Here is a 10,625-nt window from a genome sequence, read left to right as displayed (position 1 = left end):
ATGACACCAGTGAGGCTAAAACCATTATGATTTTAAAAACAAAGAGAAAGACAGTGATTAAAAGCATGAACAAATATTACAATATTTAGCCATCAGTGCAGAGTAGTAAAAACCAACATAACTCACTTTTATAGATTTGCTTTTTTTGCTGTCTTCTCAGTGATGTGACATACAGTAGCTTACAAATACACTCATCCACATAACAACTGTCATCAGTCATTGTTGTTTTCATGTTGGAGATGTAAAGGGGAAGAAGTGGGATGGCTACAGTTTAAAGTGGAAATAAATATCTACACAGCAGTTAGTTGTGAACTATGCAAAACATGAATGTTATTTATTTTGTTAACACTTTAAAATTCAATCTGTAAACATTTTCTTTTCACATTGTAAAATGTGCTTAATAATGACCAATTTAGGGGTCTTTGTACTTCCATGCAAATACTGACAACTACATAACATTAAGGACAGCTTCCATAAAATAAACAACCCTTTCACAGTATGACACAGAAACCTGTTTAAATAAAAGGTTCTGTTAAAAACAATAAATAAGAGAATACAAATGTACGTTTGTTTTTTTCTATCACAATACTGCAATTCCTTTTAGGCACACTTGATTAAATAGAAATGTTGTCATAGCAACTAGAGACTATAAGCTTATTGATATAAATGAATTTATACAGAGAAATACAATCCATACTGAGACTTGATATGTCTGTCATACAGCATCATTACAGTAAATAGTACAATAGGTAGAGTGTATAAAATTATGCTACAGTATATGAAAGATTATGAGTGTTTATAGTTATAAGACAACTATGTGTAACTAAGGTTTTCAACAGAGGTATTATAAATGCCAACAGAATCACTGCTTCCTGTGAGCAGAAACTGCAGGGCCAGCTACAAACCACCACTGAGTCTCTTGCATGAGAAGATATACAGTGTCATGCCTCATTCCTCATTGATCCTCTTCTGGTCAGGAGATCTGGACAACATCTCAACCAATCATGAACCTGTGAGCCTCCGCTGGCAGTAAGGCCCTCTCAATATGACCATTTCTGCTGCTGCGAAGACATCCAGGAGGTAGACCCCCCCCCAAAAAAACCCCCAGCAAAGTCACGCTAGCTGTGAACAGATGAGAAGCCTAGAGAAGTGAACACTTGAATAATTTAATTCTTTTTGATTTTTTCTCTGTGATTTTGACTGGTTTGCCTGTTCCTCCAGCATTGCTGTCAGTCTAGAAAGAAAAGATACGATAGTGAAAAGAGTTCATTAATACAATATTAATGAGTAGGGATTCACAGAAAGTGTAATGTCTATTATAAGAACCTTTTAACCACTTACCGTCTTTGAGCTCAGATTATGTAAGATGTCTCTTCCCATTGTATAAAAAGCCTTGAGTACCAGAAAAACAAAACATCATGTTAAATATACATATATATCTGCCGTGTCACATGGCACTTTCAGAGTTAAATATTTCTGCTTACCTCCTCCACATTTAAGCTAGACTTTGCACTGGTTTCCAAGAACTTAACTCCATAATCAATAGCCAGCTAAAATAGATAACAAAAATACCATGTTGATGTAATTTGGGGAAAATTAGCAAAATTCCCTACATCTACATGTGTTTGAGACCCGTTGCAGAAACTCACTTTTTCACCTCTGTCTTTGGAAACCTGTCTCCTGTCAGTCATGTCACATTTGTTACCCAGGATCATTTTCTCCACATCAGATGAAGCATGCTGGGAGAAGGTAAAAACACCCTAAGCAAGCCTTCGTTTAACTTTACAATGACAATATAAAAACTCAAATTTTAAGACATTTGTATATTCAATTTATGTCAAAAATTTTAACAACTAAAATCTGTTTTAATTCAGCTGCTCACCTCTTCGATATTCCTAATCCAGTTTTTTATGTTTTCAAAGGATTTGTCATTGCAGATGTCATACACCAGCATAATGCCCTGTGATGAAAAACAATCTTCTTCATAAAAAATATCTTAGAATTAGTGATGGGCAAAATAGACCCACATTGAAGGAGACAGGGATGAAGCAAGGACTCACCATCGCCCCTCTGTAGTAAGCTGTAGTAATGGTGCGAAACCTTTCCTGCCCTGCAGTGTCCCTGAAAGTAGTTAAAGCAAAGAGACATGATCCAGGTGTATTTGTTGTTAATTCCGAGGACAGACTCAGGGCACTTCTACATTTAGTGCAGAACATGCTCAAATCACACCTACCAAATTTGCAGTTTGACACGTTTCCCGTCCAACTCAATTGTTCTGATTTTGAAGTCTATTCCTGCATTAGAACGAATAAACACAGTGGTATAAGCTGGAGCTTCCTGCATTTAATAATAAAAGTATCCACATGCCTCAGCTGCACAGTCAAACACACACACTCCTGGCCACCATTTGTAAACAACAATTGTGCAAGTTTAATTCTATATAAAGTTGTAGATACACATAATATAATGTCAAAACTGCAAGATACACTTAAGGATTGTGGAGAATAAAACAATATTTTACCATTTCAATTCTTCAAGACTTTATATATCTAATTTCTAAAGGTCAAATACCATGTTATGATTTTCATCTCATGCTATATTTAGCCTTACTGGTGTCTATGAACGATGAAGGACATAAGACCCTTGCTATTTTTTCTTAGTCCCATTGTTTTGCTCTTTTAGTCTTTTAAACGACGTGGGTCTGTATTGTATCCTACACATAGTTACAGGATACTATTACGAGTCTATACACATTGACTACCATTAGTGTATTGGAGTATGCATTGTATTCTGTTAATATGGACATGCATTATGTCAGATTTATCCTGAGGGGCGGCTACAGAGTACTCACCTATTGTGGATATGAAGGTGGTATTGAAGGAATCCTCGCTGAATCTGAACAGCAGACACGTTTTGCCGACGCCGCTGTCTCCGATGAGCAACAATTTGAAGAGATAATCGTACGTTTTCGCCATTTGAACAGACTGCAGATCACAACGCTTCGATATTTGACGGCCGTAATGAGTCGGGATCCCCCTTGTCTAGAAACACTCAGCTGTCTGCAGGACCTGTGCCGCTAGGTGTGACGTCACCCTTTTGCGTTGCATTAGGGTCCATGTAGTTTAAATCAATAACACTGTAGCGTTAGAATAACTGTCTCGTGGAATTGAGTTGATTTTTTTTTTTTTACTTACGCCTATGATATAATTGCAGCTTCCCACATTTGCCTCATCTTGTGATTTCAAGAACTAACTCCAGCTTATAGATCAAATAAAGGCCTTATTTATAAAAAAAAAAAGAAATTTGCTTTTTTACTGTTTTGCTTATTAAAAATTGCATTATGTAAACCCATTTGACCCTCTCGTGTATTAAAAATGTTAGCTCAAACTTGGCACTGATAGTGCCTGATAGCGGGCAAATCCCACTGCAGAGAGCTCCGAAAGGCTGCAATTCAATTATAAACTTGAGAAATTTGAACCATCTCTGCAAAAATGCAGCAATAAATCCAGGATCAGGGTTCAAAGAGATGTACACAATATTTCCCAGTACTGCAGCCCCTCGCGTGGCAAACTCAGTTCCTGCCACTGTCTTGTTTTCTGCCCAACAGCTTACGTACACGCAGAGAAGCACGCCTACAACGGTGAAAATGCCTGTAAGTTACGGTTTTCTGGTGTTTTGTTGTGTTGCAAGCTGGTAAAATGTTGGCTGCTGTCACCGCCTTCTCTCGTTGACACTTCGCTTGCAGTCTTTAACTTCTTAGCTGTGTTACTGATCGGAAGCGGCGGCACATGTATTAGAACTTAGCTAACGTACGTAGCTCTGTGCGCCACGGGTGGTGACTACTTGCTGAAACCAAATATTATCAAATGTCTATTCGATACGAACTTCGGCGAGCCAAGAAACAGTCCGCACCTGTTATTGTTTTCACACAAGGGGTTTTAGCTGCGTTTTCAATGTTTTTTTTTTTTTACCAACACAAATGTGATTTAGTTAACAGCATCTTTGAGATGAGACTGCATGAACTACAGCTCTTTATCGTTGATAGCAACGTAATCGTTTAAACATTTGCCTTGTAGGCTAAAAACGAAACAACCAACCACTTATCACGAAAGTTCCATGTAATTTAATCAGCTTTATATACCTACAAAAAACTGTCAAATAACTCAAATCTCATCTCATGCTTTGTATTCCCAATTCATTTAGGTGGCAAAGGACCTCCTCCATCCTTCTATTGACCACGAGAGAAAACAACATAAAAAGAAAAGACTTGTTCAGAATCCTAACTCCTACTTTATGGACGTGAAGTGTCCAGGTAATTACATGTGGGTGTTTGATATCGGCAAGACAGGGGAAGGGGTTTAAAGTGCTTAAGGGCCAATTTTCGTTTACACACTGTGGTGGAAAGTAAGTGTACACACTGTTGCATTTTGACTTTAGTGTTGAGTTATGCCACATTTGGTTATGGTCTCGCAGCAATTTAACCATATTTTACTTCGCCTTACACGTGGGACTAACTAATTCTATTCACAAAAGTGCTGTAATTAAGTACAGTGCTGTAAAGTGTACTTAAGTGAATTTGTCTGATTTCTATTTTACTTAATTCCATTTTGTGCTGTTTTAACTTTGAATTCACAATATTTCAGAGGCAAGAATCATACTTTTTCTTAATAACATTTCAGAACTAATATATTTACTAGTTTCTTTTCAAATTCACATTCATAAATGATATGTACAGCACTGCTTAAGTAGTTCTAATCAATTTTCACTTTAAATAGATATTTCCTGCATTATACCTTCTATTTAGCTACACAATTTTATTTCACTATTTCCACTGGGAAATGTTGTAATTTAGAGCTACAGTATACCAGTATGTTGAACCCATTGTTTATACTTCTTTTTCTTTGCAGGCTGTTACAAAATTACCACTGTGTTCAGTCATGCTCAGACAGTGGTACTCTGTGTGGGATGCTCCACTGTGTTGTGCCAGCCAAAAGGAGGAAAGGCCAGACTGACAGAGGGTAAAACTACCAAAGCTGCATTATTACTAGAGCTTTGTGTACATTAGTATAAATTACTACAATTATCTGACATTTCTCCAAGAAGGGAGTCTTGCTCATTTTGATTTCTTTTACAGGTTGCTCTTTCAGGAGAAAACAACATTAAACAAGGGATTACCTCCTTAATCCTGTCTGTAATGTTGCCATGCTGTTGAAAGTCATTTTCCATAGATTATCATGTGGTTATGCATTCACTAATTCAGCTTTTATGACAAATGTATAAACTTTTTAGCAAAAAAAAAGTAAAATACCTTAAAGTAAAATCTTACTACACCAATAAAGAAAAACTGATGCAAATGTCGAAACCTTCTGAAACTTTTTATTGAGAAATTGCCAAAAATGTTTGTCATGACTGAAATTACCTTCACAGAAAGCATAGATTTAGTCCTTTCAGCTTCTGAATGGGAAAGAAACATCTGTGCCATAGATTTCTTAGGTAACATACTGTAAGTAAAAAAAAAAAAGAAAAAACAGTAGATATTCAATAGAGAATGTGAGACAACATAAATACAGTTTTGACAGTGGGAGCCAGAACAAAGCATCCATGCATATCTGTGTTGCAGGAAAGTCACACACACATAAAAAAAAAAAAAAAAAGATATTGGCTACTATTTTAACCAATTGTTACTCACTTGCAATACATCAATTTGTAAAAACCAGGACTTAAAGGCATGGGTGAAAAGGGAAAAAAAAATCCCACATGTTTTACAATATATTTATACACTACAATCACTGTGTCTGACATTGCACTCCAGCTCTGGGGGCGTCATAGTCCTCTTCATAAGCCTCCCCCTTGTGGGCTTTTTGTTGCGTCTGCACATCCACCTCAACAAGTTCCATCTCCTCCATGTCATCAGTTATCATTACATCTTCCCTTGGAGGAAGCAGTCTTTCAAGCTGGTACATGAGATGCTCTGGCAGCCAGTGTTTTTCTGGGAATTCAACCTGTGGAATAAATTATGGTTATTTATTTTCAAATGGTAAAATTTCTCAGTTTCAACATCTGATGTGTGGTTTATCTTCTATTGTGAATCAAATATGGTTTTGATTAGATTTGGAAGTCATTGCATTTTTTTATTTATTTACGTTTTAAATATCTTCCCAACTTTTTTGGAATTGGGGTTGTAAATGTACAGTTGTGTCACACTGTTATGTCTTGCATTTACAGTCTTACCTGGAACTGAACAAACAGCTGTCCCCTTTCATAAGGATCCCTGTAAATGGGCATGCCCTCATTTTGTACACATTTTAAGTCGCCATGCTTGATTACTTCCCCTGTTAAAAACAAACAAAAATCAAAAGCACATTTTAATATAATTTAAAAGTTTTCTTTAACAAAACAAAACAGACAAGTCTGCATTGGAGCTGGTTTCAGTCAGTTACCTGGCTGTGAAGTGATAACAAGCGTTCGGTTGTCTAACGTTTGAATCGTCTTCTTGAAACCGCACAGGGCCTCGACAAGTTTGATGTTCATCATCATCATTAAATTATCATCTTGTCTCTTGAAAACAGGATGATCCTTCTGATCCAGCACAATGATCACGTCCCCAGGTTCCAATCCAGGTTCCTGGTCGCCTTCACCATGGAATGTAATTTTCTGACCATCTTTCATACCTGCATAACACATTTATTTTGTTTATTTTGCTTTTGCAAAACACAATTACCACCACTTACTACTAGGAAAAGTATCTAAGATAAGGAAAATGTACCTTTGTCAACGTGAACTTCAAGAATTTTCTTCTTGCGTTCTACTTTGTGTCCATTGCAGTTTTTGCAGCGGTCTTTGGAATTAAATTTCTCGCCCTCTCCGTGGCAGTCTGAACACATGCTCTGGATCTGCTGAATCATTCCTGGCCCAATCTGTTGCACCTTGACTTGTACTCCCCTTCCTTTGCAATTGGAACACTTCTCCAAGGTACCTTTCTTACCACCGTAACCTGTAACAAACAAAATATTTTTTTTCCTAAACAAATGTTACTGGTTATGGGATTTAAAAATTTTTTTTAGCGAACCTTAATACCTACCATCACATGTTTCACAAATTACATTCTTCTGGAGTCCAAGCTTCCTGGTGGTACCATTGTACATCTCCTCCAGTGTAACACTAAGCTGGTGGAATGCATTCTTCCCTGCAGGAAGCACAAACATTTAAGCCATATGTACATTTTATCTGTACTATAACATTTACAAACTGCTGGCTGCTGTAATACTTACATTAGTTACTAATGAAATATCTTACCTTTTCTCTCTCTCTGCATTCTTCCCCCACCTCCAAAGAACATGTTGAAAATGTCCATTGGGGAACTTCCTCCCATGCCTCCCTCCTTGATTGCCTGTTCCCCTCCTTGGTCATACAAGTCTCTTCTCTTTGGATCTGATAGCACCTCATATGCTTGAGATATGAGCTTGAACTAGAAAAAATAAAACTTAGTCACATTTAGATGCAAGATTGCAGTCAAGGTTTTCATAAATAATAAATTAAAATACATAAGAGTCTTTATTGTGATTACTAAACCAACAAACTTATGCTAGTAGCTTAGTTGCTTAATGAAATCTTAAGTTTTAATCTTAAGTCAAGACGAGGACAGCTAACAAAAATAAAATAAACCACTTTCTTAAAATATATATATATATATATTTTCAACATTAATGTCACAACCTCTTCACTCTGTAGCCTGAGTAATTTCAGCACGGTGCCCGAGGGATAATCTCCAGATACGTCTTTCCAGAAAGTTCCCTCAGTCCATTCAACGAGCCGTGCAGTTTAAAATTAGAAAGGCCACAGTCAGACGTCCATTAACGGCTGCGCTGACAACATAAAGGTTTCAACAAGAAACGCAGACTCACTTTCTCTCCTTCACTGGGGTTCTTGTCTGGGTGGTATTTCAGTGCAAGTTTTCGGTAGGCTTTTTTGATTTCCTCCGCTGAGGCGTTGGGGCTGACACCCAATAAATCGTAGTAGCCGGTTTCGTGAACCATGGTGGCAACCTAACATTAACAGCACAGCAACGCAGAAACACACACCGTGACACGCAATATTAATAATTTTGTTTCAATTTCAATGCGAATGCAACCATTAAGCGAATGTTACTGATGGATTTGATACACCTGAGTATATTATCGTTACCTAACTGACGGAAGACACCGTTAGGTTAGCTACATTAGGCTAGCTAGTTTTTTTTCTTGATCTTAAATGTGCCAACAGTGATTTTGAAGTAAATTTAGTGTTATGGCTAAAATAGAACAATTTCATGCCACCAACACGTTAACATTATCACAGGGGGCACGTGCGATAAGTTACATCAAACGTTAGCTTAACAACAAGTTGACAACTGTGTACTAACGTTAGCTTAGCATTTATCATATTAAAGTTGAATGACACCGCCATTGTTTATAACTCCTAAACCAAGATATTTTTTCCAATTAGAAAATAGCCAACTTACTGACCAAGTGTTCCTACTGTCCTACGTTAGCAATCGCTGGAGTCAGTAACACTGAGGCGAATGCAGAAAGATGGCCGATTCTTATAGCCCTTCCTCCGTGCAGAACTTTCTGGAGAGCTCGGGAACGAGGTACGGGCCCGGATGTTTCATAGGAAGGGAGTGCGGCTTCCCCAAAAGCCCGGAGCGAGAAAGAAAGCAAGGGGGTGGCTGTTGCTTGATCAGCTGGTTATATAGCGTGTCCTAATTTTTTCCAAAATCTACTGTGCCGACGTTAGACTGATGGACGGGTCGCGGGGTTTTGAAGCATTTTCCGTGAAACTGTGGAGCGACTTTAAGCTACATAACAACAGGGCGACATTGGCCAGTTTATCCATATATTGCAGAAAATAGAAGGGACTACAATAAAATTGATTTATGCAAACATCAAGCGTCTTTCTGCTACCTATTACTTTATTGCAACGATTTGAATTAAGTCAGCTCATTTTATTAAGCGTGTTAAACAGGCACCCTGTAATGGGCGCAGTGTGTGAGTGTGGTTTAAATTAACAGTACCAAAAAATAAAAATAAAAAAACAAGTTTGAAAGAGTTTGGTAAAGAAAGTGCTGTTAGAAAAATAAAAAGGAATAATGTAGGCAATGCTCCGTGAAGAGCTATAACGTTACTTTATCTAGAACGTGCTTTAGTTCTTCTAAATGCCATTTGGAGGCGCTGTTGGGTAATAAAAGATCACATGGGTTTTCAGTAACTTGACGTACTGGAACCATTTCTTTGGAGCCCTTGGTGACCCAGGGGCCTAAAGCAGCTATAAAGGTCGCCCTAAAATCGCGTTTTAAGATGGCTAGGTTGATTTAAGTCAAATGTATTTGTTTTTGCTTTACAATAAATACATTTTGGTTTGTATCATTGTATCAACAAGGTACAGCTATTGCAAATGGACTACACGGTAGTAGTGGAGAGCAACAAGATGGTAGGGGAAAATCTGAGTGTGTAGCTGTGGAGGCAAGCTGTTTCTTACTGTGTTCTGTGAAATTATTTTGAGAAATGTTTTCACTGGAATTGCTTTATCTGCTCTATTGGAACATGGAACTCAAAAAAATGTTCAGCGTTTGTCATACAACAATCTCAGGAGTGGATCATTTTCAAATCTGAATCAAGCAGATTCAAGAGTTTGCCGGTGCATGTTTTGCTCTAGCATATTGTTTTTGGAGCGCTGACTCTAGAGGTTAGACTGACAGTAGATGTCCAGAAGAACCATCATGATGCACATAATGTTGTGTTCTGTGTGTGTGCTGTGAGCGTGCAGGTTGATTTAGAGGAGTTCCACTGAATCTAATTCAGAATGGTTCCTCTGATGTCAGTGCCATCATAACGGGATGAGACCATAACTTAACCCTTTGAATGTGCCTATTATGGTGACATAACTTCCTTCTTTTAATTTGTAATAATAACCTTTATTTTTTCTTACAGAAGGATAACCAAAAGTAGCAAGATAAGATATCAAATACAAGTCCTTATTCACATACAAAACACGCTGAAGTAATTTATCAATTTTGATGGCTATCCCAACAGCTATAGGGACTTTAAATTGCCCTTTGTAGTGCATAATAATAAATAAAAACTCTTTTATTTCTGGTGTAATATTAATTTCTTCCTGTACATTTATGACTGCTCCTGCCATTTGAAAGCCATTCAAGGCACAACAGACCGCTCCATGAGAGGCTCCTCAGTCTTCACTCTAAGTCCTTCTGACACCGCATGAAATTAGATGGACCAAAATGACTGTTGAGCTCAGGCTGTGACGCTGCATGTTGCTGTTTTGGGATAGTGAGAGGAGTTGGATCTGGATGACATAATTAGTGGCCAATGAGGTCACCAATGCTGCATCTTGATCTACACGTTTGGCAGCATAGGCAAGCTGAAAAAAAGTCATCTCCAGTCATGACAAGGTAATCTTTTCTGTGACACTAGTTAATGTTTACATATTCAGATATTATAATATTAACTAATGGAAATACAGGCAGATTCATGGGTTTAACTTTTTATCTTGTAGATAAAAGCAGAAAAAATCGGTTGTATTTTGTCTTGGAGTTTATCTGTGATAAATGATCAAATCACATGGCCAGT

At 37.6% G+C, this 10,625-nt stretch overlaps 3 protein-coding genes across 7 annotated transcripts; 1 reads left to right on the top strand and 2 right to left on the bottom strand.

The window, feature by feature from the left end:
- Positions 1–10: 10 nt before the first annotated feature.
- LOC137125410 (ras-related protein Rab-8B-like) lies at positions 11–3,353 on the bottom strand. The gene is made up of 8 exons (XM_067500830.1): positions 2,852–3,353; positions 2,234–2,294; positions 2,061–2,121; positions 1,883–1,960; positions 1,650–1,739; positions 1,485–1,550; positions 1,342–1,392; positions 11–1,234 (listed from the first exon to the last, which is right to left on the bottom strand). The coding sequence occupies exons 1-8, from the start codon at positions 2,973–2,975 to the stop codon at positions 1,142–1,144; spliced, it is 624 nt and encodes a 207-aa protein (XP_067356931.1). The 5' UTR covers positions 2,976–3,353; the 3' UTR covers positions 11–1,141.
- On the top strand, positions 1,667–5,354 carry rps27l (ribosomal protein S27 like). 3 transcript variants are annotated; one of them, XM_067500832.1, is made up of 4 exons: positions 1,667–1,749; positions 4,204–4,312; positions 4,908–5,018; positions 5,135–5,354. In XM_067500832.1, the coding sequence occupies exons 1-4, from the start codon at positions 1,690–1,692 to the stop codon at positions 5,161–5,163; spliced, it is 309 nt and encodes a 102-aa protein (XP_067356933.1). In that variant the 5' UTR covers positions 1,667–1,689; the 3' UTR covers positions 5,164–5,354. The 3 variants fall into 3 exon arrangements, with proteins under 3 accessions (XP_067356933.1, XP_067356932.1, XP_067356934.1); XM_067500831.1 differs by lacking the exon at positions 1,667–1,749 and adding an exon at positions 3,497–3,652; XM_067500833.1 differs by lacking the exon at positions 1,667–1,749 and adding an exon at positions 3,791–3,809.
- A 2-nt stretch (positions 5,355–5,356) lies between these two features.
- On the bottom strand, positions 5,357–8,735 carry dnaja (DnaJ heat shock protein family (Hsp40) member A). 3 transcript variants are annotated; one of them, XM_067500822.1, is made up of 8 exons: positions 8,501–8,735; positions 7,905–8,045; positions 7,297–7,468; positions 7,082–7,186; positions 6,767–6,994; positions 6,441–6,671; positions 6,232–6,332; positions 5,357–6,002 (listed from the first exon to the last, which is right to left on the bottom strand). In XM_067500822.1, the coding sequence occupies exons 2-8, from the start codon at positions 8,034–8,036 to the stop codon at positions 5,787–5,789; spliced, it is 1,185 nt and encodes a 394-aa protein (XP_067356923.1). In that variant the 5' UTR covers positions 8,037–8,045; positions 8,501–8,735; the 3' UTR covers positions 5,357–5,786. The 3 variants fall into 3 exon arrangements, with proteins under 3 accessions (XP_067356923.1, XP_067356921.1, XP_067356924.1); XM_067500820.1 differs by having other exon boundaries at positions 8,505–8,733; XM_067500823.1 differs by lacking the exons at positions 7,905–8,045; positions 8,501–8,735 and adding an exon at positions 7,717–7,873.
- Between the last annotated feature and the right edge of the window lie 1,890 nt (positions 8,736–10,625).

Source organism: Channa argus, chromosome 4, assembly GCF_033026475.1.
Source record: "Channa argus isolate prfri chromosome 4, Channa argus male v1.0, whole genome shotgun sequence".
NCBI lineage: Eukaryota > Metazoa > Chordata > Actinopteri > Anabantiformes > Channidae > Channa > Channa argus.
This window is presented reverse-complemented; position numbering and strand designations above follow the sequence as displayed.